This window comes from Elephas maximus, chromosome 4, assembly GCF_024166365.1.
Source record: "Elephas maximus indicus isolate mEleMax1 chromosome 4, mEleMax1 primary haplotype, whole genome shotgun sequence".
Classification (NCBI taxonomy): domain Eukaryota; kingdom Metazoa; phylum Chordata; class Mammalia; order Proboscidea; family Elephantidae; genus Elephas; species Elephas maximus.
In genome coordinates this window covers 184,466,482-184,492,778 of record NC_064822.1, presented here as the reverse complement: position 1 = coordinate 184,492,778, position 26,297 = coordinate 184,466,482, and the positions used below count along the sequence as shown (strand labels likewise).

At 44.5% G+C, this 26,297-nt stretch overlaps 1 protein-coding gene across 2 annotated transcripts in view; it reads right to left on the bottom strand.

Annotated features, from left to right (window-relative positions):
• ADSL (adenylosuccinate lyase) overlaps window positions 1-26,297 on the bottom strand; it is a 36,266-nt gene that overhangs the window by 297 nt on the left and 9,672 nt on the right. The window contains exons 5-14 of one of the 2 annotated variants that reach the window (XM_049885193.1): window positions 24,599-24,770; window positions 24,385-24,431; window positions 23,254-23,344; window positions 22,650-22,719; window positions 22,368-22,515; window positions 21,004-21,094; window positions 20,277-20,366; window positions 19,575-19,751; window positions 17,849-17,911; window positions 7,794-11,750 (exon numbers count right to left, since the gene is read on the bottom strand). In XM_049885193.1, coding sequence (XP_049741150.1) covers window positions 11,469-11,750; window positions 17,849-17,911; window positions 19,575-19,751; window positions 20,277-20,366; window positions 21,004-21,094; window positions 22,368-22,515; window positions 22,650-22,719; window positions 23,254-23,344; window positions 24,385-24,431; window positions 24,599-24,770 — 1,231 coding nt within the window. In that variant the 3' untranslated portion in view covers window positions 7,794-11,468. Of the gene's footprint in view, window positions 1-7,793; window positions 11,751-17,848; window positions 17,912-19,574; window positions 19,752-20,276; window positions 20,367-21,003; window positions 21,095-22,367; window positions 22,516-22,649; window positions 22,720-23,253; window positions 23,345-24,384; window positions 24,432-24,598; window positions 24,771-26,297 lie in introns of those variants that run through there. The other variant, XM_049885194.1, reaches the window with a different exon arrangement.

Here is a 26,297-nt window from a genome sequence, read left to right as displayed (position 1 = left end):
GTTTTGTTTCCAAAACATTCTCAACAATGCTTTACATTTGTAGTTCTTTTGGACCACTGTAGTAGAGCGAAATTATAAACTCCCAAGTACCCTTATTAAGTCACAATCTTCCATTTTGTAAAAGTAATTTGGATTTTTTGTTTGTTTCAGTGAGCTTCCAGGTTTATCTTCTAAATTTAGTATAATAAATTCATAAAATGTTTCAGCTTATATCTTTCCAGTTCCTAAATGCAATATTTACATTGTTAAAATGTTTGTGCCTCTTCTTCCACGGCTCACTGAGATTCACAAGGTCTTCTGGTCACCTTTCTTAAGCGGTGGTTCTTCCCAAGGTGGATGAGTTTAGTGTTAAAACACTGTTTCTATTATGTGACTCAATTTGGGAAAGATATAATTTACAAAAATAAAAGTTGTGGCAACTTTTAAAGACTATACATGATGTTGTTAGGTGCTGTCGAGTCGATTCCGACTCCTAGCGACCCTGTGCACAACAGAACAAAATGCTGCTTGGTCCTGCGCCATCCTCACAATCATTGTTATGCTTGAGCCTGTAACGTAATTTTAAAGAATATACATAATGCATAAAATTAAATACATGTGTATTCTGCAATGTACATCCATATAAAATGAACTTCCAAAGTTTGTTACCCTGCCTGTCTATTTGCCTATGACATTTTCTACCTATTCTTGAATCTCAAAACACAAGCAACCAAAAAGTCACCCATATACATTCACTAAAACTTTTTCTGATAATGAGTTATATGTACTCATTATATATAACGCTATAAGAGTTATAGACAGCTTTGTGGAAAAGCCAGCAAGTTTGCAGTTAATAAACGAATAAGTAAATGAAAATTCAAATCTTTACTGATTATCTCTGGGTAGTGGGGCTAAGTGGGATTACTTAATCACACACACATACAAACACACACGGCCTAAAGGAAAATGGTTAACAATCACACAAGACATTTCTCTCATCCCAGAAAGTTATACTGAGCAGACTTTACACATTATACTGCCTTCCAGGAGAGTTCTCTGGTAGATACACTCAGTCTCTGTCCACAAGATTTCATTGACCAGGCAGATATAGACACATGAAATGGAAAAACAATCCAAGTTTGTTGTTAGGCGGTGCCGAGTCGATTTTGACTCATAGTACAGCAGAAGGCAGGTTAATAATGAGAATATGGACTACAAATGCTATCAGAGTTCAAAGAGATGAAGTCATAGCTACAAAAGTCATCCTGAAGCAAACAGATATTAGCTTAAAAATAATTCATTGAGGAATCTGCATATACTTCACAGACAATGCAAGGGCCCGAGCTAGCAGGATTTAGGGGACCATGGTTTAATAAATAGATAAACAAACCAATAGTCCTCTCCCTCACACCCCAATTCTGTCATTAACTAGCTGTGTGATCTTAGGAAAGTCACACCTCTCTGGCCCTTATGAATGGGATGATCTCAAACTTCTCTTCTGTCCTAAAATGCTATGATTCAAGGAAAACGAGGCACCAGAGAATACGGGAAGCAATGTGAAAATGGTGCAAAGTGGACAGAATGAGCTAGCTGTGCTCCTAGAACACAAAGCAGATCCACTGGTGATTCTGGGTTGAGAAAACATTCATTCATTCAACATATATTTACTGAGTGCCTACTATGTGTCAGGAGCCCTGGTAGCGCAGCTGCTTCCTGGAAACCTACGGGGCAGTTCTACTCTGTTCTACAGGGTTGCTATGAGTCAGAATCAACTCTATGGCAATGGGTTTTTGGTTTACTACGTGTCAGGTGCTGTTCTATGTCCTGATGATTCAGCAGTGCTCAAAACAGATAAAAATCCCTTCTTTCAGGTTCTGACAACCTAGAGGGGAAACAAGCCATTAAAAAAAGGAGAAAATACATTGTTTTCAGGTGATGAACAGTGCGACAGAGTAAAATGAAGCAGAAGAGGGATGGGGAGTTTCAGAAGTTGCTATTTTAAATTAGGCGGTCAGAGAAGGCTCGATGAAAAAGTGAGATCTGAGCAAAGACCTGAAGAAGGTGAGTGGCTGAGTGAAGCAGGGGTCCAGGGAAAGGGCATTCCAGGCAGAGGGAACAGCAGTACACAGGCAGTGAAGCAAGAGCACAGGAGGTCAGGTTGAAAAGGGAGGGAAAGGCAAGAGAGTCTGTTCTAGAAAGATTACTTGTCTGGGGAGTCTGCAGACTTAGATTTCAATCATACAATCATTACCCCATAGAATCAATAATCCACTGGATTATTAAGTCCTTATCACTCCTTCCAGGTGATCACCTTGTCTTTGGTTGAACAATTTCGTGGCTATTTACCTCCACATACCCTATAGCCCTACCTTACGCTTTCACTTGAACAGAAATCTGTTGCTAGTCTTTTTAGGGACGCTTTGTAGCCCCGGTGACACAGTGGTTAAGAGCTCGGCTGGCTGCTAACCAAAAGATCAGCAGTGTGAATCCACCAGGCGCTCCTTGGAAACCCTACAGGGCAGATTTACTCTGTCCTACAGGGCCACTATGAGTTGGAATCGGCTCAACGGCAATGGGTTTGGTTTTTTCTTTTTGGCTTTGTAGACTATATGCTTCACATCTTTGAAGACAACCTTCAAGTATTCTCTGAGATTTCTCTTCAGGTTAGAGATAACTGATTATTTGAACCGCTCTTTAGTAACATGGCCTCATGTCATTTAACAGTAAGTTATGGGAGCCTTAGCTGCAAGCCACAAAAACTACCTTTGGGTACCTTCAGTTACGTAATAAAGGAATGGTATTAGAAAAATACAAGATAGGGCATAGAACTGAGGAAAAGCTGAGCAATCGAGCCTTTAAAAACAAATCACAGAGCAGCCCCAGGATCTAGATATTAAGAATTAATCTGTGGTTGTGACGAAGCAGCTCCAACTGTTTGTCATTATGTCATTCAACCTAAGATTCGAATTAGAGGAGGAGCACAACTATTAGACTAACACCTGTCGGCCCCACCTGGGTCACGTGCCCACTGACCACCTTGGTCAGGGGTGGTTGACTGCTCCCCAAAGCAAAATGGTGCTGCTGCTCCCAGAAGGACGGGGACTGGATGGTGGGGAGGCCAAAACAACATACGTCCACTAAAACCTCTCAAAAGGAAATGTCTCAAATGCAACATGATAATCCCGGTGTGTAGGAGGCAAAAGCCAGGATATCACTCCTCACTTGCTATATGGTCTTGGGCAAGGGGCCAAACTTGTGCCTCAGTTTCCTATCTGTAAATGGTCATGGCCACACGTGCCTAATTCACAGGGTTATGACAATCAAATGAGAAAATGTGTATGAAATGCTTTTAAACTCTAAGTTAAATGTAACAGCTAACACGTCCTGAATGCACGTCGCAGCTGTTTCACGTATATCGTTTTATTTCATTTTCTAACCAACCCTATGAAGTAGGAGATTCTGAGCACAAACTTTGGAGTCAGACTACCTAGGTTCAGTGCTGACTTCATCACTTACTTGTATGACCACGAGCAAGTTAAGTCTTTCTGTGCCTGTTTCCTCACATGTTAAGTGGTAATGCTAATAATACAGTGTTGTTGTGAGGGTTAGTACCAGTAAAGTTCTTAGCACTGTGCCTGTTATATAGTAAACACCTGATAAATATGAGCTATTATTATGAGGAGTGGTCGTAATTATCCCAATTTTACGGAGGAGGAAGATGAGGCATCGGGAAGTCAGGTATAGAACTTGAGTAAATTTTCCAAGTATAAAGTGGTGGAGCCAGAATTTGAACTTGGTGCTCTACTGCTTTCACCAAAAATGAAAAAAAAAAAAAAAAAAAAAAAGTGGTATTTGGACTTTAACCCTATCCTCAAGTCACACAAATCAAGGATGTTTACAAATGAAATGCAAACACAAGAAAAGGGAAATGATCTGTCCTTGTCTTTGGAATGTTAGCCAGAACGCTAACTAGGTATCTAGAGAAGGCTGGGAATAGTCACATCCTTTTGTTAGAAATTCTTTTCTCAGTCCTATTAGGAAATTGGGCTCTTCCCAAGAATAAGACTTTTAGTAACTGGGTTGCTGTTTTCAGTTTCATTTCTGATGTAACTCTTACATACAAAGCTATTTAACGATTCCAAAGAAGCTAACTTCACAAAAGAACTCCCATCATTGGCAAAGAGAAAACACACACGTAAAACCTCCATCACAAACTTATAAAAACACCAAGAAAAAGTAGGAATGTCCATATCACTGGAAAGGAGGCCTAATGTTAGAAGTTAAGACACTCTCAGTTGGAATCGACTCAACAGCAATGGGTTTTTGCTTGTACTGGAAAGAAGTGAAGGTCGCTATACTCATTTATGAACTGTAACTATAATGAGCCCACATTTTCAAAAAGAAGTGGGATGAGAGTTGCATAATTTTTAAACACTGTGCTGTCTTCAAAATCAGTTAAGCCACACCAAAAAAATGAAAAACCATCCTTGATATTTCAGCCGTATGTTACTAGTCATGGCACTAGTACCTACCATGTGTTGAACACAACACCATCTCCTGTACAGTGTTCACTCAACAAATATTTATTAATCACCTACCACTGTTCTAGGAAACAAGAGATGAAGTGGTGGGCAAGATAGAGGCCCTACTTTCAGAGAGCTTCCATTCCAGGCAAGTGTTATAAGTATCTCCATTTTGTAAAGAAATTGAGGCTCAGATTCCCAGATCTATCAGGCTCTAAAGCCTACCCTATATCTCCCCACCACGGCAATCTCTCACTGGTGAGGTACAGCTTCCCCTAAAAGCACACACCTTAGCATACAGCCATGATACCACACTGTGAGACCATTTATGGCTTCTCTCTGTCTGCAGCCCAAGTGTCACCTCAGTGAAGTGGTCCTCCCTCAGTGCCTAAGACTAAGGATATTTACATGTTTGAACTTCCATTTCTCCCTCACTACTCCCTAAGCTCCCTTCAGGCAAAACTCATGTCTTGTCCATCTCTGTAAGTCTAGAAGATGGTCCACACAGTAGGCACTCAACACGTGGGTGAGTGGAGCTCATGAGAGCTGTTTCAATAGACAGTTAAGGGTAGAAGCCAGACTGCAATGAACTGAGGAGCAAGTAGAAGAGAAGGATATAGAGTCTGCTTTTCAGAGACAAGTCTAGAAAGGAAAAGAAGGGGAAATGGTGGTAATTTGAAGGGGGAATATAATCCTCTTCATGATCACAGGAGAGTTCAAAAAAAAATTTTTTTAAGGATGAGAAAGACTTGAATTTGTTTGTTGATAAGGTAGAACAGCATAGTAGGAAGGGCAGGAGTTTGAGAGTCAGATAGACTTGAATTTGAAATCTGGCCCTGCCACTTTCTGTGTCTGTAGGCAAAGCACTTAACCTCTGTGCCTCAACTTACACATAGGTAAAATGAAAATGATAATATCTACACATCACTGCATTGTGGCGACAATTACAATAAATGCCATCAATGATTATTACTGCATGTAGGAGCCTGGGCTCTGGTGTTCTAACCCGTCCCACAACACATCTTGTACTGTAGTCCAGAAACCCTGATTAAGTCTACATGTAATATGTGAAGGCAATGGAAACAGGATCTTTATTTCATCCTTTGTGCTATTCCCATTTCCTTGTAACAGTCTGCATGAGCTCACGAATGGCTGCTGTGGAAAATTACTGATGTCATCAGCTGAGTAACAGAGAGGAGCTAGATGAAACATATTAAATAAATCACCAAACATACATGATTTTGGGTTCCAGCTAAAACCTTCAGTGAGGGCTACAAAGAGAAAAACTGAAAACACAAACACACAAAACACTTCTTAAGCTTCTAAACCAGCAAGGTGTTTCTGGCATCCACTCCAGGCACAGAAAGATGGCCATATAATAAAGCAGACAATTGTCTCCTGAGTGCTTTTCTCAATATTTCACTCTCATGTCAGGTCCATTTCTGTGACTTACAGCTCCAGTTCATTGACTTTTCTGCGAACCTGTCAAGTTCTCAAATTCACAAGGTTAGTATGCTCTTTTACACTTTGAAGAATTTTTGTTTACAGCCTTTTAACGTTTGGTCATGGGTACGTTCACCTGTTACCTCTATGTGATCAACAGAAATACCTCCTGTCCCTCCTCTCTGTCCCCCAGATCGCACACCTTCTTTCTTAATGAGTTATAGGAAAGGATCAGGCTGATGTGACAATGCGTGATGAGAGAGCTACATTCACTTAGGATTATCAAAAGACAGGAAAGTTATCAATCTTTATTTAGAATCCATTATGGAAACAAATAAAACTACTGCTAGAATCCCTGGGGGTGGGGGGGGGCACAATTGGTTAAATGCTGGACTACAAACCAAAGATTGGTAGTTCAAACCCACCCAGAGACACCTTGGAAGAAAGTCCCAGTGATCTGCTTCTAAAAGGATCACAGCCTTGAAAACCCTATGGAGCACAGTTCTACTCTACACACGTGGGGTCTTCATGAGCTGGAACTGACTGGACAGGCAACTGTTTTTTTTTCGTGTTGTTTTTAAGAGTTCAGAGAGAATTGGAAGAAAAGAAGTAGGAAATGTATATGCCTACAAACTTAAAGTGAAATCACAAAAGCTACAATGAAACAAGTCAAATTTGAAAATTCAGTTCTTGTGAAGCAGGGTCTGACCAGGAACTTGAATTCACCAAGAATGAATAAGAGGATAAGGAATATTCTAAGAAGAAAACAAAAAACCAACAAAAAGACAGCTGGTAACCTACCACAAATTTCACTTTTGGCACTATACTGTAAAATAAGACAGCGATACAGCCATTTAAAGCTAACTTCAAAACATCTTTTCAGTTTTCCCATTATATAAAAGACAACCTGGCTCAGTGAACTAAGCATGAGAATAATTTTCAAAATTCCAATCCTAGCCACACTGCGTGATCCTGGCTAAAATACGCCTCCATTTCCCCAGTATTAAAATACAAACTCATTTATACAGTTCAATATAAAGTCCAATCAAATCAATTTTTCCCTCCGAGACTCAGGTGGGTCGAGCATCTCTGCTCCCAGGTTTGCCTGGGGCTGCTCCCAGGTTTGCGTGGGGCTGCTCCCAGGTTTGCCTGGGTCCGAAGCAGGACCCTAAATGCACAGGCACGAGCCAGCCCCGAGGCAGTCTGCTGCTGGAAACGCGCCCCCAGCAGCCACACTTTGAGAAGCCAAGGCAGCCGCGCGCGGCAGGTGCCGCCCCTGTAAACCGCCCCCAGCCGCGGAGGGGGCGCAGGCCGGCTTGGCACCAGGGGCCCCAACCCAGAGCCCGGTGCCGCCCCGCCCGGCCGGGCCAGCGTCGGCCACCGCAGGGCGCTCGTCGCCGGCCAGGGGTCCCCAGCCTCCGGAGCGCGCGGGTCCTCCCGGTCCCGGCTGCACCGGCACGGCGCCGGCCGGGACCGCGGAGGGGGCGTGCAGCTGCAGAGCCGCTCCCCGCCCCAGGCCCGGCCGTCCGTCCGTCGGTCAGTCTGTCCGTAGCCGCCCCCGCGGTCCTCACGGAGATGAGTGGGCGCCGGGGCCCCGCAGGCCCCAGCGGGCGCCCACCGACCGGGCGCTCCGCACTCACCTGCCCCGGAGCCTGAGAGCCGGGCGGGGGCGTCCAGCTGTCAGCCGCCGCCGCCCGTCCCGGGCGCCTCAGTCGAGACGCGGGAGAGGACTCAGTCAGCGCTCCGCCGCCCCACTGCGCACGCGCGGCCGGCCGAGGGGCACCGCGGCGCATGCTGGGGGCTGTAGTCGCGCGCGCCCCAGACGGGCCTGGCGGCGGGTCCGCGAGTCCCCGACCCTGCACGGGCGCTGCCTGCGAGCCGAGTCTCCGGCCCGGGGGGCCTTAGCGATGCCCCCAGGCCTCCCGCCTGCGCCGCAGCCCGGATGGGAGTCGATGGGGCCGAGCTCTGAGAAGGAGCGGTCCTCACCTGGGCCCCGTTACCTGAATATTGTAGTGCCTTCCTCCGGACTTCAGAGCCAGCCCTAGGCCAACCGGATCCGCTCTTACACTATTCACAAGCCTTGGAGGGAATCACAAACGGGAACAAATTGGTTGAGGTGGCGTCCAAGAAGCGGTCACTCTCCTGGGCCGCGCGTGAAGCAGCGGGTGTAGTCAGAGGGCCTGCTTCCGAGTGACTTCCCATACTAACACTGAGCTCACCCACAAGATGAGAATGGGGACTTAAGGCTCCTGGGAGAACTCCATACTGTTGGTGAAAATGTGTCAAGCACAGGACAGGACTGGTCCAGGAAGGCAGCTGCCCTGTCTCCTTTTGCTATCCAGATTCTACCTGACCTCAGGCTCTAGCCTGAAAAAAACAGGCTTGCCAGGCTCTAGAAAAGTCACCAAAAATTACAACAGTAGTACAGGAACTTTCCCCTACTCTAAATATAAATTATTTTGGAGCTGCTTATTAGACATGGTCTCCTGATGGTGTTCACAGAAGGTGGTGGCCAGGGGCAACTGAAGAGCCACAAGCAAAGCCTACGGGACACAGGAGGCAGTCTCAATCCTGACCTCACTACACTGTGTGCTCAAGTTTACAAGGCGCCCCTGTGTAAGTCTCACCACGCTGCTGTATTGAAAGCAGTGTGAGCTTCGTCATTTGCATTTTACAGAGGAGAATCTGGCCAAAATAATGAGAGCTAAGTGGCAGAGCCAGTATCTGAGCCCATTTTTTTGTGGCCAAGTTCACCTTTCTTTCCAATCATAGCACTGCCTCTTTCAGCACTCTTTTTAGAAAAAATCGTCTCAGGGCAACGAATTCCAGACTTTTTGGTGCGGTGACAGCCAGTTTCTGTCACTTCACCATTTGCAGGGGTTATATTTCTTAAATTTATCTTTATGAGAAAAGACAATGTGAAATAGATGTCAGGTAGGCTGAGGTACAGGTAATGCAATCTCAGCATAGGCACCTCAGGTTTTTGTAGTGAACTGTTAACATTTCATTTGGCCTACTCTTCCTACAGATTCAAAAAGGAACTAAGGACTTGGAAGAAATATAGCCACAGTGCTCCTTGGAAGTAAGGATGGCGAAACTTCATCTCACATACTTTGGACATGTGATCAGGAGGGACCAGCCCCTGGAGAAGGACATCATGCTTGGTAGAGGGTCAGCGAAAAAGAGGAAGACCCTCAACAAGATGGACTGGCACAGTGGCTGCCAACAATGGGCTCAAGCACAGCAACTATTGTGAGAATGGCACAGGACCAGGCAGTGTTTTCTGTTGTACATAAGGTCACTAGGAGTCAGAACCGACTTGACGGCGCCTAACAACAACAAGGGCTTGCCAATTGTTACCAAATAAAACTTCCAGCCCTCTCTCTGACACTCCTGTGGAGCATTTATCAGAGATCAATACCAGGCAGGTCTAAAGGCCACAGGAGACAAAGTGAGTACTTCCCTTTCAAGGAATGGTAGATTGGCTAACAATTATATAAAACTTTCATATTTCTAAGTGGATAGAAAAAGAAAAATGTCAAAATCTTAAAAGCTTCTAAGACAGCACTGAAGACTGGGCAGTGTTTCATTGCATCGCACATGGGGTCGCTCCGAGTCTGAACCCACTTGATGGCACCAAACAACAACCAGACAGTACCCAAGGTAAGACACTTCTCCACTCTGGCAATGCCCAATGGGAGTGGGTGGAGCCAGTGGTATTGAAGTAATTCCTTACCCAGGTGGGAAACGCAGCCCTTTCACCACAAGGGAGAGTGAAAGTGAAAACAAAGCCCCAGGGAAAACCAGGGGCAGCTGTGTGGCTTTCTGGTAACTAAAAAGTTGTATCATCTCAACAGCCCCTTTCTCCACGTAGCTCAACAAGCTTTCCCCGTGTCTAGATGTGGAATTAAAATGATCCACAAGTCCAATGCCTTTGTGTAGTCAATAAAACACAGGTAAACATCTTTCTGATATTCTCTGCTTTCAGCCAGGATCCATCTGACATCGGCAAGGTTATCCCTGGTTCCACGTCCTCTTCTGAATCCGGCCTGAATTTCTGGCAGTTCCCTGTCGATGTACTGCTGCAGCCGCTTTTGAATGATCTTCAGCAAAATTTTACTTGCGTGTGATACTGATATTGTTTGATAATTTCCACAGCTGGCTGGATCACCTTTCTTGGCAGTAGGCATAAATATGGATCTCCTTAAGTCTGCTGGCGAGGTAGCTGTTTTCCAAATTTCTTGGCATAGACGAGTAAGCACTTCCAGTGCTACATCCATTTTTTGAAACATCTCAATTGATATTCCATCAATTCTGGAGACTTGTTTTTTGCAAAGGCCTTCAGTGTAGCTTGGACTTCTTCCTTCAATACCATTGGTTCCTGATCATACGCTACCTCCTGAAATGGTTAGACGATGACCAATTCTTTTTGGTATAGTGACTCTGTGTATTCCTTCCATCTTCTTTTGATGCTTCTTGAGTTGTTTAATATTTTCCCTGTAGAATCCTCGAGGCTTAAATTTTTTCTTCACTTCTTTCAGCTTGAGAAATGCTAAGAATGGTCTCCCCTTTTGGTTTTCTATCTTCAGGTCTTTGCACAAGTCTCCTCAAGCCTCCCTTTGAAATCTTCCGTTCACCTCTTTTGACTTCATCATTTTTTCCTTTTGCTTTAGCTGCTCTACACTCAGGAAACCCTGGTGGCGTACTGGTTAAGTGCTACGGCTTCTAACCAAAGGGTCGGCAGTTCGAATCCGCCGGTGCTCCTTGGAAACTCTATGGGGCAGTTCTACTCTGTCCTATAGGGTCGCTATGAGTCAGAATCGACTCGACGGCACTGGGACTCCACATTCAAGAGCAAGTTTCGTAATCTCTTCTGACATCCATTTTGGTCTTTTCTTTCCTATCTTTTTAATGACCTCTTGCCTTCTTCATGTATGATGTCCTTGATGTCATTCTTTGATGGATTAACATTGCAAAGAATGGGAATTCCAGTACACTATCGTGCTCATGAGGAACATATACATAGATCAAGAGGCAGTCATTCAAACAGAACAAGGGGATACCGCGTGCTTTCAAGTCAGGAAAGGTGTGTGTCAGGGTCGTATCCTTTCACCATACCTAGTAAATCTGTATGCTGAGCAAATAAAATCCAAGAAGCTGGACTATATGAAGAAGAACGGGGCATCAGGATTGGAGGAAGACTCATTAACAACCTGCATTATACTGATGACACAAACTTGCTTGCTGAAAGTGAAGAGGACTTGAAGCACTTACTAATGAAGATCAAAGACCACAGCCTTCAGTATGCATTACACCTCAATATAAAGAAAACAAAAATCCTCACAACGGGACCAATGAGCAACATCATGATAAACGGAGAAAGATTGAAGTTGTCAAGGATTTCATTTTACTTGGATCCAAAATCAACACCCATGGAAACAGCAGTCAAGAAATCAAAAGACTCATTGCACTGGGCAAACCTGCTACAAAATACCTCTTTTAAAGCGTCGAAAAGCAAAGATGTCACTTTGAAGATAAAGGTGCTCCTGACCCAAGCCATGGTATTTTCAATCGCCTCATATTGGACATATTATCAGGAGGACTCAGTCCCTGGAGAAGGACATCATGCTTGGTAAAGTAGACACAGTCAGGAAAAAGAGGAAGACCTTCAACGAGATGGACGGACACAGTGGCTGCAACAATGGGCTCGAGCACAGCAACGACTGTGAGGAGGATGCAGGACTGGGCAGTGTTCCGTTCTGTTGTGCACGGGGTTGCTTTGAGTCGGAACCGACTCGACAGCACCTAACAACAAACGACAGATGTGGAATTATGCATGTCCCAGCTATTGAGGAGCCACTCGGACATTTTGTGTACAGTCTGTTTCCTGTGCTGCAACTCTGAGTGCGGCCCATCTTGCTCACCACTCTGTGTCCTGTACAGTAGGGTGGTGAATAAAATATTGCTGAAGTATGAAACCCAATCAGAAATAAGTAAATACTTGTCTCCTTCAGGTTATCTTAAAAGAAATGACGCTGTCTGAATGCAAAGTTTAAATATATCTCATTTTGCCCTCTTTTTTCCTTGAAGGAAAACAAGCAATTTAAACAATTGTCGGTTTAATCCTTTTGAGATCTGTGCTTTAAGTTTGGACCTCTGCATTATATACTTAAAATATATTTGACCTATTAGATTCTGAAAACTGGCACTATCCTCAATACTTTATTTAAGACAGCTGTCCTATTAAAATTTAAAACCATAGGTGCAATGTAATGCTTTTCAATGCGTTTAAACTTAATAGAGGATTTCTCAGGGCCCTCAAGCCATAGCAATGAAAGGAGAGACCCATGGTTGATGGAAACAGATTCAGCCTTTACGGTGCCAGTCTCCCTTCCAATCTCACACATCTGTGGCCACTTAGTATCACTGCCCCATATGAGCCAGGTATTTCCTAGGAATCCCCTAGTGGGAATTAGGGACAAGGGAGTCTGCAGTATTTCCTAAGGAGCCCCTTTCTATTCCATCCTGGGCTGAAATGTTATCGAACCTCAATTTCTGCCCCACTTGTGGTGGTGGACAGAAGAGGAAGGTCTGACATCACACAAAAATACAGAAAACTTGTAGAAGACAAGTCAGAATCTGAAAGGCCAGAGCGAACATGGCTTTTCTAAAGCCAAAGGGCCTTTATGGGACATATGATCAGGAGGGCCTCATACTTGTTTTCACCCATTAAAAAAACCTGAATCTCATTTGACCTTTGTCCAAGTGGCCATCAGCAGATGACCTGGTCCTCCCTAGTACTGAGGTTGAGCTGTTAGCCAGAATCTCAACTCAGTTTCTTCTTGAGTTTGGACTCTCCATGAAGGCAAATTACCATCCATACTCAGCATTTAAACCATTTCCTTTAGAAACTTGTCCTCTGACCTGTTTCTTTCTACACAGCATGTACTAGTGTAATGATAGGGTTGCCAGATCCAGGGTGGAGAAACGAAACACTGCTTAGATTACCTAAGTTCGGAATTAGCTAAATTCATGAGCTAAACGTTGTGTCCATTAGACCACATCTCTGATAAAGGACGTATCTTCTAAGAAATAGATAAATGAATTCCAGTATTTTAAAAATGATGTTTGTTATAATGACTAAATGCAATTTCTGTTCCAGGTGGGATCCTGGAACAGGAAAAAGGGCGTTAGCAAAAACCTAAGGAACCCTGAGTATAGACTTTAGTTAATGATGATGTATGGAAATCGGTTAATTGTGGCAAATGTGCCACACTAACTAACGTAAGATGTTAATAGGGAAAATGGGCTATGGCGTATATGAGAACTCTCTGTACTATTGTTATGGTTTTTCTGTAAACCTAAAACTTCTAAAAAAAAAAAAAGCTTATTTAAATAAAAAATGTATGTTAAAACTTGCAGAAACACAAAAGCTTAAAGAAAATAAAAATCACCTTCAACTCATTACCTAAGAAACCACACTTAATATTCTGCTCTATAGCCCACCGGAAAGCCTGGTGGTGTAGTGGTTAAGTGCTACAGCTACCAACCAAAAGGTCAGCAGTTTGAATCCACCAGGTGCTCCTCAGAAACTCTACGGGGCAGTTCTACTCTGTCCTATAGGGTCACTGTGAGTCGAAACTGACTTGACAGCAGTAGGTTTGGTTTTGGGTTTTATAGCCCACCAGCTTTTTTTTTTTTTACTTTTTCCTATTTATTTTTTTATGCTGACTCACACATCCCTCCGCCCCCCCAATTCTGGCTGGTTCAAGTTCAACAGGCACCTTTCCCATGGCAGGCAAACCAAACAGCAGCATCCTGAAGTCTCAGGCTGCTCCCTCACTGAGCAAACTCGGAGAGAGGAAGGTGGGTGAAGTTTTTTGGTCTCAGAAAGGAAGTAGCATTTTCTGAGCACTCACAGTGACCCGTATAGGACAGAGCAGGATTTCCAAGGCTGTAATCTTCATGAAGCAAACTGCCACATCTTTCTCCCATGCTGCAGCTGGTGGGTTCAAACTGCCAACCTTTCGGTTAACAGCTGTGTGCCACCTTATAATCACAAATATGTAAGTATAAAGACAAAAAAAAGAATGGAAAGAGGAAGAGAGGCAAAAACAGCAAACAAACCCACCCATTCAAATAGCCCAGGAAGAAAAGCAGGCCAAATCACCAATCACTACGGATCATAAATCCAGCCACAGAATTGTCAGAGCAAGGTTATTATCATTTCCTTATTTTCTGTGAGGAAATTTATGAACTAAAATCCATGGTATCTGATATACCCAGTGTGTCTAGTATGTAATATAAGTTCTCCGGTTACAGATACACCGATAGTAGCTGCCTCCTCTGAGAGGCCATACCAGAGGAGGACGCAGACAGGAAGCTTGCTCAGAGCCCTACGACTTAATTCCTTGGGCCAGAACTAGCAGTTTCAAACATTCCCTCAAGATTTTTACAAGAGGAATAATAGAGGGACTAACCAAACTTTCTGGAAGAGCTCTCACCTGGCTCTACGCTATCCTTGTTTGCTGCACTGAACTGCATTAGACTGGTTTTAAGGACTGCTTCCTCCTATTCTTGTTTCTTTCCAATAGGCTGAGTATTTTTTTTTTTTTTTTAACTTTAGATGAAGGTTTACAGAACAAACTAGTTTTTCATCAGTTAGTACACACATTGTCGCCTGACATTGGTCAACAACCTCCTTCTCAACCCTGGGTTCCCTATTACCAGCTTTCCTCTTCCCTCCTGTCTTCCAGTCCCTGTTCCAGGGCTGGTGCACCCCTTTAGTCTTGTTTTGTTTTATGGGCCTGTTCAATCTCTGGCTAAAGTGACCTTATTACTGAGCTGAGAGGGTATCCGGGGACCATACTCTAAAGGTTTCTCCAGTCCCTCTCAGGCCAGCAAGTCTGGTCTTTCTTTTTGAGTTAGAATTCTGTTGTACATTTTTCTCCAGCTCTGTCCAGGACCCTCTATTGTGATCCCCGCCAGAGCAGTAAGTGGTGGTAGCCAGGCACCATCTAGTTGTACTGGACTCAGTCTGGTGGAGGCCGTGGCAGATGCGGTCCCTTAGTCCTTTGGACTAATCTTTCCCTTGTGTCTTTAGTTTTCTTCATTCTTCCTTACTCCCGAAGGGGTGACACCAATAGAGTATCCTAGATGGCCACTCACAGGCTTTTAAGACCCCAGAGGCTACTCACCAAAGTAGAATGTAGAACATTTTCTTTATAAACTGTTATGCCAGTTGAGCTAGATGTTCCCCAAGATCATGGTCCCCACAGCCCTCAGCCCAGCAATTCGGTCCCTCAAGGAGTTTGATGTGTTTATGGAGCTACCATGACCTTGGCTTGTACAGGCTGTGCTGGATTCTCCAGTATTGTGTACTGTCTTACCCTTCACCAAAGTTTCCATTTATCTATTAAGTGTTTTTCCATCCCTACCACTGCCCTCTCTCTTAACTATCAAATGTTGTTTCTTTTTGTATGTAAACTTTTTCATGAGTTTTTACAGTAGTGGTCTCATACAATATTTGTCCTTTTGTGATTGATTTATTTTACTCCGCATAATGTCCTCCAGATTCATCCATGTTATGAGATGCTTCACAGATTCACTGTTCCTTCTTTATTGCTGTGTAATACTCCACTTTGTATATGTACCACAATTTGCTTATCCATTCATCTGCTGATGGGCATCTAGGTTGTTTCCATCTTTTTGCTATCGTGAATGCTGCTGCAATGAACATGGGTATACATATATCTGTGTGATGACTCTTATTTCTCTAGGATGTATTCCTAGGAGTTGGATTGCTGGATCATATGGTACTTCTATTTCTAACTTTCCAAGGAAGCTCCATGTTGTTTTCCAAAATGGTTGTATCATTTTGCATTCCCACCAGCAGTACATAAGAGTTCCAATCTCCCAGCAGCCTCCCCAACATTTGTTATTTTGTTTTATTGATTCATGACAGTAATGCTGGGGTGAGATGGTATCTCATTGTGGTTTTGATTTGCATTTCTCTGATGGCTAGAGATCGTGAGCATTTCCTCATGTGTCTGTTGGCCGATTCGATGTCTTCTTTGGTGAAGTGTCTGTTCATTTCCTTTGTCCATTTTTTAATCGGATTATTTGTCTTTTTGTTGAAGAGGTGTTGGATTTTCTTGTACATTTTAGAGATTAGACCTTTGTCTGATTTGTAACAGCCAAAAATTTTCTTCCCAGTCTGTAGGTTCTCTTCTTATTCTTTTGGTGAAGTCTTTTGATGAGCATTAAGTGTTTAATTTTTAGAAGATCCCAGTTATCTAGCTGGTCCTCTACTTCTGACTATTTTTGATTAGATACAGTTGGAGACAATTCAGTCTCTCCTCACACCATTCCTGTTAACTAGGCAGTCTTCCAGCTTCAGCTTGATTCCTGGGGAAAGATCACTCACAGCAGCTCCCATGTCTGGGCCCAAACTGTCTCAGACCCTTAACAATGGGAATCGTCCCAGTTGTGTCTCTTGGCGGCAAGAGATAATCACTCTTCCTCCACCCAACATTTGAAGCCCTGACAAATTTTCTCCTGTACAGGACAGAGTTCTAGCATTCCTTTTTTGGAAGTTGGCTCCAGTTTAACCCTGTTCCTGTGACTGCCAGAACTGAATACAACGCTCTGAGTGTGGAGCAGTAAGACTTAACTGGTGGCTTTTCTGCACACTATGCTACCACTGAGGAGCCCTGGTGGCACAGTGCTTAAGTGCTCAGCTGCTAACTGAAAGGTCGGTGGTTCAAACCTACTAGCCGCTCCACTGGAGAAAGATGTGGCAGTCTGCTTCCATAAAGATTTAAAGCGTTGGAAACCCGGTGGGGTAGTTCTGCCGTATCCTAAAGGGCTGCTGAGTTGGAAATCAACTCGTTGTCAACGGGCTTGGTTTTATGGGTTATGTTACCACTAACATCCTAAAACCATCTTCTCTCACTGGCACCCAGTTCTGGCTCATCCTGAGTTTAAGGTTAACGTATTTGCATTTATCCTTACTAATGTGTTTCTTAGTTTTAGCCACATCATTTAAGCCTGTTTAGGTCAGATGAAATCTTGGTTATTATACCAAACATTTTGGTCATCTGCAAATCTGATGAGCTTTCTTTATTTTCATCTCAATTGAAATTTTTAAAGAATGAGACAGGGCTAAGAATAGAGGCCTGAGGCTTCACCGTAGCGCTCCCCTTCCAAGTGGAAGGTAATTCATTATTCAACACTCTGTGGCTACAGGTGGCTCAATCGGCCATAAATTCACGTTTAATCCAAGGAGTAGATACTGTCCAAATCTTGATGAAATCAATATACACAAATAGCATGTCCCTGACATACAAGCCATATATATCGCAAGAGACTTTACCAAAAGATGAAGTCAGGTCTGGCACCACCAGAGCTAAGCCTGAAGAGCATATCACTTTGAGTTTTTACTGCGGCTCTAACCTTCATTACTTACCATAGCCCAATAAAACTGAACTGAAAGTACCCACTGTACATTATTTTGCTACGTCCAAATCAAATCCTCCTTCGGGAGGACCAGGAATTTCTTGCTACCTCACAATCAAGTGAACAAGTGAGAAGACTTGATAAGACAGCTAGAACACGTGCCTTGAAAGAATAGACAGTAAGCTGTGAGCTACCCTTATGATGCAAATTTGTGTTGCTGTAAAAAACAGTCCACCTGCAATTTATTTTGCTTCTGCACTATGAACCCTGATAGACATGAAAGCACCACGCAAAGAAAAAAGTGGTGTATTAATTTAAGGCAATAATTCTTGAAGTAAGACAAGGTGCTACAGTAACACCGTTTTCATGCCTTGGCAATAAAAGTTAACCAACAATGATTTTTCGTTAATTCTTTTCCGATACTATAGACACAGTTCTGCTTTCACCTTCATCACACTTTCATACGGTTTCAACAGGGGAAATACCTCCTCTTCTAGGAATCTCTGCACCTGCCGAAGAGGAAAACAAATAGAAGCCAAAAAAAATTTAGATTTAAGTTGATAACATCTTTTTCAATGTCAGCTTGTACCATTGAGACCTAATTTGATGAAGCTTTTACTCTACCACTGAGATTCTATTTTCCTCAAGAGCCTGTCAACAATCTCTCCCTGGATGGACACAGGCAACTCAACCACGAAGCTCAGACACCATGCTTTCCTACAAACCAGCCCAGCCTGCGTTCTCTCAGGTGGTCTCACGTTCTCCACCCAGTCACCCAAGGCAAAACCATCACTGCTTCTTCCCTCTTCCTTTCCAGCCCCATTCAACCAACCATCAAGCGATTAACCTCCTGAATATTCCTCAACTCTCTCTCCTCCATCTACCACACTGCCTTCACGCAAAGCCCTCCACATCTACTGAGCGGCCTACTGCAGCTGGCTCCTTATTGGTCTCCCTCCAGTTTTAAGTCTTTCAAATCTACCTTTTACATACCACCACAGTGATTTGAATATAATGGCCGTCCACGACAAGCTCCTCTCTTCAGCTTCAAATCCTATTACTTGTGAGACACTTTATATTCCAGCAACACTGAACTGAGTGTACTTTCTCTCACATGTAAATGGCTGTGCTTGCCACCTCTTCTCACCCTGGCATTCCCAGGCTAACTCCTACTTGTCCGTTAAGATTCAGTCCAGACGTCATCTCTTCCGAGACAGCCTTCCTAACTTTTCCAACTCTCCACCTCGAAAAGGTTATGTCTCCTCCTTTGTGATCCCCAAATAGGCTGTATCCCTCAATTCCTGCATGTACTGATCAGTATCATACATACCTATTTACAAGTCTTCACCACCAAGTTTTAAACTCCTGGAAGACATGGATTATCTACTTATCTTTAAATTCCCAGAATTAAATCCAGTGCCTGAGCACATACTGAGTACCTAGTATGTACTTGGTAAATGTTTTCTGAAGGTGCCCTTGTGTCACAGTGGTTAAGAGCTCGGCTGCTATCCTAAAGGTCAGTGGTTTGAACCCATCAGCCTCTCCACAGGAGAAAGACATGGCAATCTGCTTCCATAAAGATTACAGTCCTGGAAACTATACGGGGCAATTCTATTCTGTCCTATAGGTTGCTATGAGACGGAATCAACTCAATAGCACACAACAAACAAGAAATGCTTTCTGAACACACTCTTCTCTCTTCTTCAAAAGGCCAAATGAAGGAATATTTGCCAAGAACCAACATGCACCAAGCACTATGCCAGGCACACAGCCACTATGTTGGGCCCTTCATTCAATTCACACAAGAACCCTATGAGAGAAGTGTCTTTATCCTGTCAGCCAGTAAATGCCAGAAGTCAGGACTGAACCTAGATTACCAGACAGTAAAACTGAATCTTTGTCCAGTATATCACATCGCTTCTCCCAGGCCAAAACAGAATCCAGAGAAATTCACATAGGGAAATGTTTAAGGCAGCTCAAAATAGCCGAATCTTTACATTTTTGCCTGCACCCTGTTCTGAATTCATTCTAACCTCATTCCCACCACCTCTCCCCATCAAGTAGAAACATCAAAGACAGTTTTCTAGGTTCTGCAGCCCAGCAGTGTAAAAACAAAAACCAAGCCTTGGGGGTAGACTTCCACACCGTGAACGTGTTCTGACTGACACTCACCTGCTGGGGTGCACGACCAGTGAAAGAAGCAGGGTCCAGTAAACGGTCCAGCTGGGAGTGAATGGGGCCGAAGTAGCTGTCAGCCTGGACCCGCTCTATGAGGTCATTGTCACCCCCTTCCTGCTTGACCACTGCAGCTGCCTGCTGGGAAAGCACTCTGATTTTCTCATGGCAATCCTGGGAAAAGAAAGGGAAACAGTGTCAGTTTACTACCAACAGAGGGCATTTGCAAACTCTTGAAAAGTCATCAGACACTCCACACCCACTCTGTCTACACAGGTGGCACAAAAAACCCCTCTAAGCTGAGGTGGTCCCCCTCCCACTGACTCCACCAGGATCTCCACTCTCTGGTCACATCACAGGACAGACCTGAAATGGGTACCCACCTCCCTGGATCCCTTTCTCTAAAGCCACATAAACCATCTGTTCTATTTCCTGCCCACTTCCCATAGAAATTTAAACTCCATCTCTTCACTGAGTGCGCCCTTTCTGCAAGTGATTCAGTAATTCACTTTTACTAAACCAAGTTCACCCAACCCCTCTTCAGAGACTAGTCTGTTCTACGGCAGAGTATGGTCACTGTTCTGTACCGATACCGTGACTGAAGGTAATGACCGAAATGCCTTCATCCATCCTTCTTCAACGAGAGAGCGGGACTAAGGTGTACTCTCAATTAATCCAGGAGCACGAAGGGTTACGAACCTGGCGGCTACCCCCAGCTTTCACCATGGCCATGATGATGTTCTCCGTGGCCATGAAAGGCAGCTCTTGTCGAATGTGCCGCTCAATTACCTAGAAGAGCAGGGTGGGTGAGGGGCCCAGGAACGTGCCTCAAGTTAAACAGCATACACACAGCAGGGTATCAGTGATGTCGAACGCAATGCACAGAGGGAAAGGCACTAACTGCAGTGTTCATAGAGAGAGAGAGAATAATGGATTATTTTATTCTATATCATAAAAATCCAGTTTTATTTTGATTAAAGAAAAAAAAGAAAAAAAGAAATACTAATTTATGTAAACTTCTGCAAGTTGCTTAATATGAACAATTCCTAAAACCTTAAGTTTGTTAACTTTAGTGCCCAGCCTCAAAAGCCTGGTATATGACAGAAATGAACCCATGTGCCACAGGTACTTAAAACCTGGCAAACGGAGCTTCCTACTTGGCTGAGTCACCCCAGATCTGATGATTCATGGTGGTAGATGGTTTAGGTCAATTTAAAGTATTTCTTTTTCTCTTTTCTACAAATGTCTGTGAATTCCATGGAGTTAGTTCCCTAACACTCTTGAAGGATGAGCTCCAGCTGGGAAGAACTCCTATTGGACCATAAAGCATCATCCCACAGACTCACCCCACGGCGGGAAAAGGTGACATTCCTTCCCATGTTCCAACCCCTCCCGAAGTCTCTGCCTTTTAATTGAGGCCTCTTACTTTGGGGTACACCACCAATCCTTCAGAAACGTTCTGCAGCGTATTCAATATAGTATCTGCGGTAAGAAATGCCTCGGCCAAACAGATACGTCTAAAAAACAAACAAGCCAACTCAGGTATCTCTTTAAACAAGTATCAATTTCGGTGAAATGCAGGTGTGTCCCAAGAAGCTGCCCTAAGTCCTCTTCTCCTGTCATATATACTCCTTGGCCAATCTCTTTGGATCTCATGACTCCAGCTACCCCTATATCCTGATGACCCTCAAATCCATTACCTCCAGCCCAGACCGCCTGCCCAAGCGCCAGATCTTATACCCGCCCAATGACGGAGTTCCATCTGGTTGGCGCATAGGTACCTCAAACCTGAACTGAATTCAGCCATGTTCTCATCACCTCCTTCTCACCATCTCAAACCTGATCTTCCCCTCCCTGTAGCTCCTGCCTCAGTAAACGGCAACAGCAACCCCATTCACCTCGTTCCTTATCCTCACGCCAACCAACCACCCTGGCTGGCTTATCTGCCTTCAACTTTGTAACCACAGCCTTCCTCTCCAAATTACTTCTGATTCATTTTATAACTCATCAAGATGGCACTATTCCAAGACACTGCGGCTGGCATCCCCTGCCCTCAGAATAAACTACACTCCTTTCCAGGGCCTCCAACGCCTTTCGTGAGCTGGCCCCTACCCACAATCATGACCTGCCTCATCTCTTGCCGTCCTGACCTCAGTCTTCAGCACTAATATGACTAACTCCTTAAACTGTGCTCTCTCCTGGCTTCACTCAGGCTCCCTATCTTGTCATTTCTTCAGTGTTAAAGCAACGCCTCCTCTGTGAAGCTTCCTCGACTCCTGCGACACCACCCCTTCCTCTCTGCTCCCACGCTACCGTATACACTTTTTTCTAAAATTTGTTGTGCTTTAAGTTCAAGTTTAGAAATCAAGTCAGTCTCTCATACAAAGTTATACGCACCTTGCTATGTACTCCTAGCTGCTCTCCCCCTAATGAGACAGCACACTCCTCTCCACCCTGTATTCCCTGTGTCCCTTCAACCAGCTCCTGTCCCCCTCTGCCTTCTCACCTCGCCTCCAGACAGGAGTTGCCCACACAGTCTCATGTGTCGACTTGAGCCAAGAAGCTCACTCCTCACCAGAACCATTATCTTATAGTCCTACCTCATACACTTCTGATCATATAGCACTTATCGCTGTACTGTCCTCTACCATTCTTCCTCCCCGCTAAACTGCAGGCCCCCTGTGGACAAGGAAAGCAGGCAGAGATGCTCAAATATATCCTTCTACTTCCCGGCTCCGCCCCCTCCTGACCTCCCCCAGGTTGCTGGACGTGATGCCCTGTCCCACTGACCGGTTGGCGCTATCATCCAGTGTGCGCTCAAACCACTGCACAGACGCTGTCTGCAGCGGGTCCATGACGAGGGTCATCAGGTGACGGGCGAGGCTGCAGCAACGCTCTGAGCGCATGGGGTTCCGCTTGTATGGCATCGCACTCGAGCCTGACCAGGCAAAGGACAAGCAGCAAGGCAGAAAGACGTTAGAGGACACTGAACACATAGCTGGAAAGCTGTCTAACACACCCACGGCATCCCAGCACCTCTGTGGTGCTCCCAGGTGTCCACCTGACACTCACCAATCTGCTGTTTTTCAAAGGGTTCCTCCAGCTCCTTGAGGTTTGCCAGGAGACGTATGTCGGTGCAAATCTGGGGAAAGCAGGGGAACAGGCATCATCACCCCACAGTCTCAGCACGCAGGCCTCTGGGCACAGGGACCAGGCTGAAGAACAAGACTAGCTGTTCAGGTGTGGTGCCCTCGAGAGCTCCTGGAAAGCATCTCACTCAGACTTCCTCTCTGCTCCCAAAGGGTGGAGATGACAAATTCAAGGTTCCTGGTAACGTTCTGTAAAACACTACTTACAGCAACACAACACAACGCCAAGAATAACTTAATACACCCCAGAATGAGGTGGACATCTCGTAGGCTTTAGGGTAACTTTAATGAAAATGCCAAAATTAGTCTTGCCCTTTAAAGCACATCCATTTAAGAGCAGCTTTTACTTAATTGTGTGTCTCACGTGTCATGTCAGTTTTCTAGCAATTTTGTAGCTCTATCTATAGGCTACAAAATTGCTAGAAAACTGACGTGACACGTGAGACACACAATTAAGTAAAAGTCTGAGGTTGATTCTTTGGTCTGTGGTGCCCAGAGCTCACCCGGCCCCAGCGACCGCCACTCACCTTGTGCACTGATGCCCCCAAGCTAGCCAGCACAGACAGCACCTCGATATCCACCTTCCGTGTATACGTCTGCCCTGTGATGATGAAAGCCCTAGAAATAAAAAGAAAAGAATCTTAAGTCAAAATATGTCAAGCCATGACCCCACTCAGTCTTACTGCTATGCTCCATCACCTGGAATCTAGAGAACCTGACAGGTAATGTCATGGATTGAATTGTGTCCCCTCAAAAATATGTGTCAACTTGGATAAGCCATGATTCCCCGTATTGTGTGGTTGTCCTCCATTTCGTGGCTGTGATTTTACGTTGAGAGGATTAGGTGGGATTGTAACACCACCCTTAGTCAGGTTACCTCCCTGATCCAAGGTAAAGGGAGTTTCCCTGGGCTGTGGCCTGCACAGCCACCTTTTCTCTCTCAAGAGATAAAAGGAAAGGGAAGCAGGAAAAGAACTGAGGACCTCGTACCACCAAGAAAGGAGCACCAGAAGCAGAGCGCATCCTTTGGACACAGGGTCCCTGTGCCTGAGAAGCTCCTTGACCAGGGGAAGATGGAGGACAAGGAACTTCCTCCAGAGATGACAGACAGAGAAAACCTTCCCCTAGGGCCGACGTCCTGAATTGGACTTCTAGCCTACACACTTGTGAGAAAATAAGTTTCTCTTTGTTAAAGCCATCTACTTGTGGTGTTTCTGTTATGGCATCACTAGATGACTAAGACAGGTAAACTGGCCCTGGGACACACGTCCTCCATTCTTTTTACCAACGACCTGACCCGAGGAGGACGCATAGCCCAGTGTACCCATGTCATGCTGAAGCCCAGTGCAAGTGTCTAGGAGGAGCCGTGGTGGAGCCTGGTGGCCCTTGATGGAAACGGTCAGATTCCAGACTGACCCAGAGACCCTCAGTACAGGGACCAAAAACAGCATCGACACAGTTAAGGCTACTTGAAAAAATCAGAAGTAAATGGTTTTCTTTTTTCCTTATAAATTATAAGAAAATAGAATGCAGGCTGTATGAAAATAAAACCCATGCCAGAGATGGAAAGAAATGGGTAGAACAAAGGAAGAAAATGACAAATAAGTATACCTTCCATCAACTTAATGCGGAAGTCAACATTTTCCCCATTTACCTACCTCTTAAATCCTGCCTTTTCTGTCACCATCTTGTCAAGCTGCTCTACCTTGAAGAAAAAAGACACATCCCTGTAGAAATTTAGGTGTGTCTGAGTGCCATCCTGCCCAGGTGCCTGTCCTCTTTCCAGCCCAAAGGCTCCACCCAGCTGTCAATCTCTGTCATCCTGGAGGTCAGCCCTGTCCTGTGCTCCCACCTGGGACACCTTCAGCGTACCTTCTGGTCGTCTCCCTCGAAGAGCTGCAAAAAGCTTGCCTGCGTGCCAGTGGTGCCCTTCACTCCTCGGAAACGTAGATCATCTCGGACTCGCTCCAAATTCTGGAGATCCATGCAAAGATCTTGAATCCAAAGGCAGCAACGTTTCCCAACTGTGGTCAGCTGAGCAGGCCTGAAAACAACCCAAAGAGAACATATGGAAGTCTCAAACCAAAGCCTTACTTCATAAAAGCTCCATTGCTTCTCCTAATAACCACTGTTACCCCTAGGAGGGGGAACAGCTACAGTAAGAGTAGGAGAAGCCAGTAAAGACCAAACAAGTGCTAAAAACAATTCAACCAAATGACAGCTAAGGAGCATCAATGTCATTTACAGGTATTTAAAGTTTATAAAGTAAAGGGGTACTAGCATAGCGCTTTCTTCATCCCCAAGAGGCAATAAATGTAAGGACAGGGACAATGTCTGTTTTTGTTCATGGTCATATCCCCAGACCATTACAAACTATGTATCATATAACCTCCTAAGAAATACTAGCCAAGCAACCACTATGTTCTCAGTACAGTGAACAAAGCAGACAAGTTCCTGTCTCTGCCCAGTCGAGCTTACCCTGTTGTATAAACAAACAAAATAACTGCTGATGCTATAAATGGTAGGAGAGAACACAACAAGGATAGTACTGGAGAAGACCAAGCCAGACTGGCAGTCAAGGAAGACCTGTGTGAGGAGCTAATGCCTGCCAATGAAGAGCCAGCCATGCTGGGCCAGCCATGCTATGGAGAACCCCAAAATACATACAATCAAAGGACACACTTTCTAACACAATAGCTCATGGCGTTCTTTCCAGCCTGAAATCTAAATCAGTCCATTGCAGATTTGTTTCTGAACATAAAACGTAAATACAAATAAACCGCAATAATGTCTGAGTTCTAAAAGATGGTCTAGTCCATCTCAAGTGGCATTTCCCCAATTAGGCTAAAGAATACTGACAGCTGGTGACACCAAGACCTACCTACCACTAGGAATGTCCATAACAGGTACATCACAAACCATGGTCTACTCCCAAATTAATCCCATCGTATGGTTTTCCTTGTTAACTCCTGCGAACAGATTACTGGTTACAAGCAAAGAAGAGGGTGTACATGGACTTGTTCAGTCACGTATTGTACAATTCCGTTTATATGAAATGTCCAGATGAGGAAAATCCATAAAGACAGAAAGTAGGTTAGTGGTTGCCTAGGGCTGGGAGGGTTGAGGGGAATAGGGAGTGACTGGTCATAGGTATGGGGTTTCTTTGTGGGGTAATGAAAATGTTCTGAAATTCGAAAGTGGCAATGACTGCACAACTCTGTGAATATTCTAAAAATCACTGAATTGTATATTTTAAAAAAAGATTTATTTTATGGTAGGTGACATATACCTCAATGAAGCTGTTATTTAAAAAAAAATGCATGGACTGACACACCGAGGTGATGCCTATGCGTCAACACCATTTTCTGAGTTCCTAATGCCTGCTTAACTGTGGCAGCCAATTACCACTACGGTTTCGCTTTCCTCAGACAAACACCCAGATGACTGCATCCCCTGAGCGCACTCCGACAGAAATGGAGGGAAGAGGAGCTACAGCACAGACGATGCTGGGTGCGTAGGGAAGCCAGCAGAGAAGGGAACGCTGGCTGTGGTCAAGGCACACACAACTGAG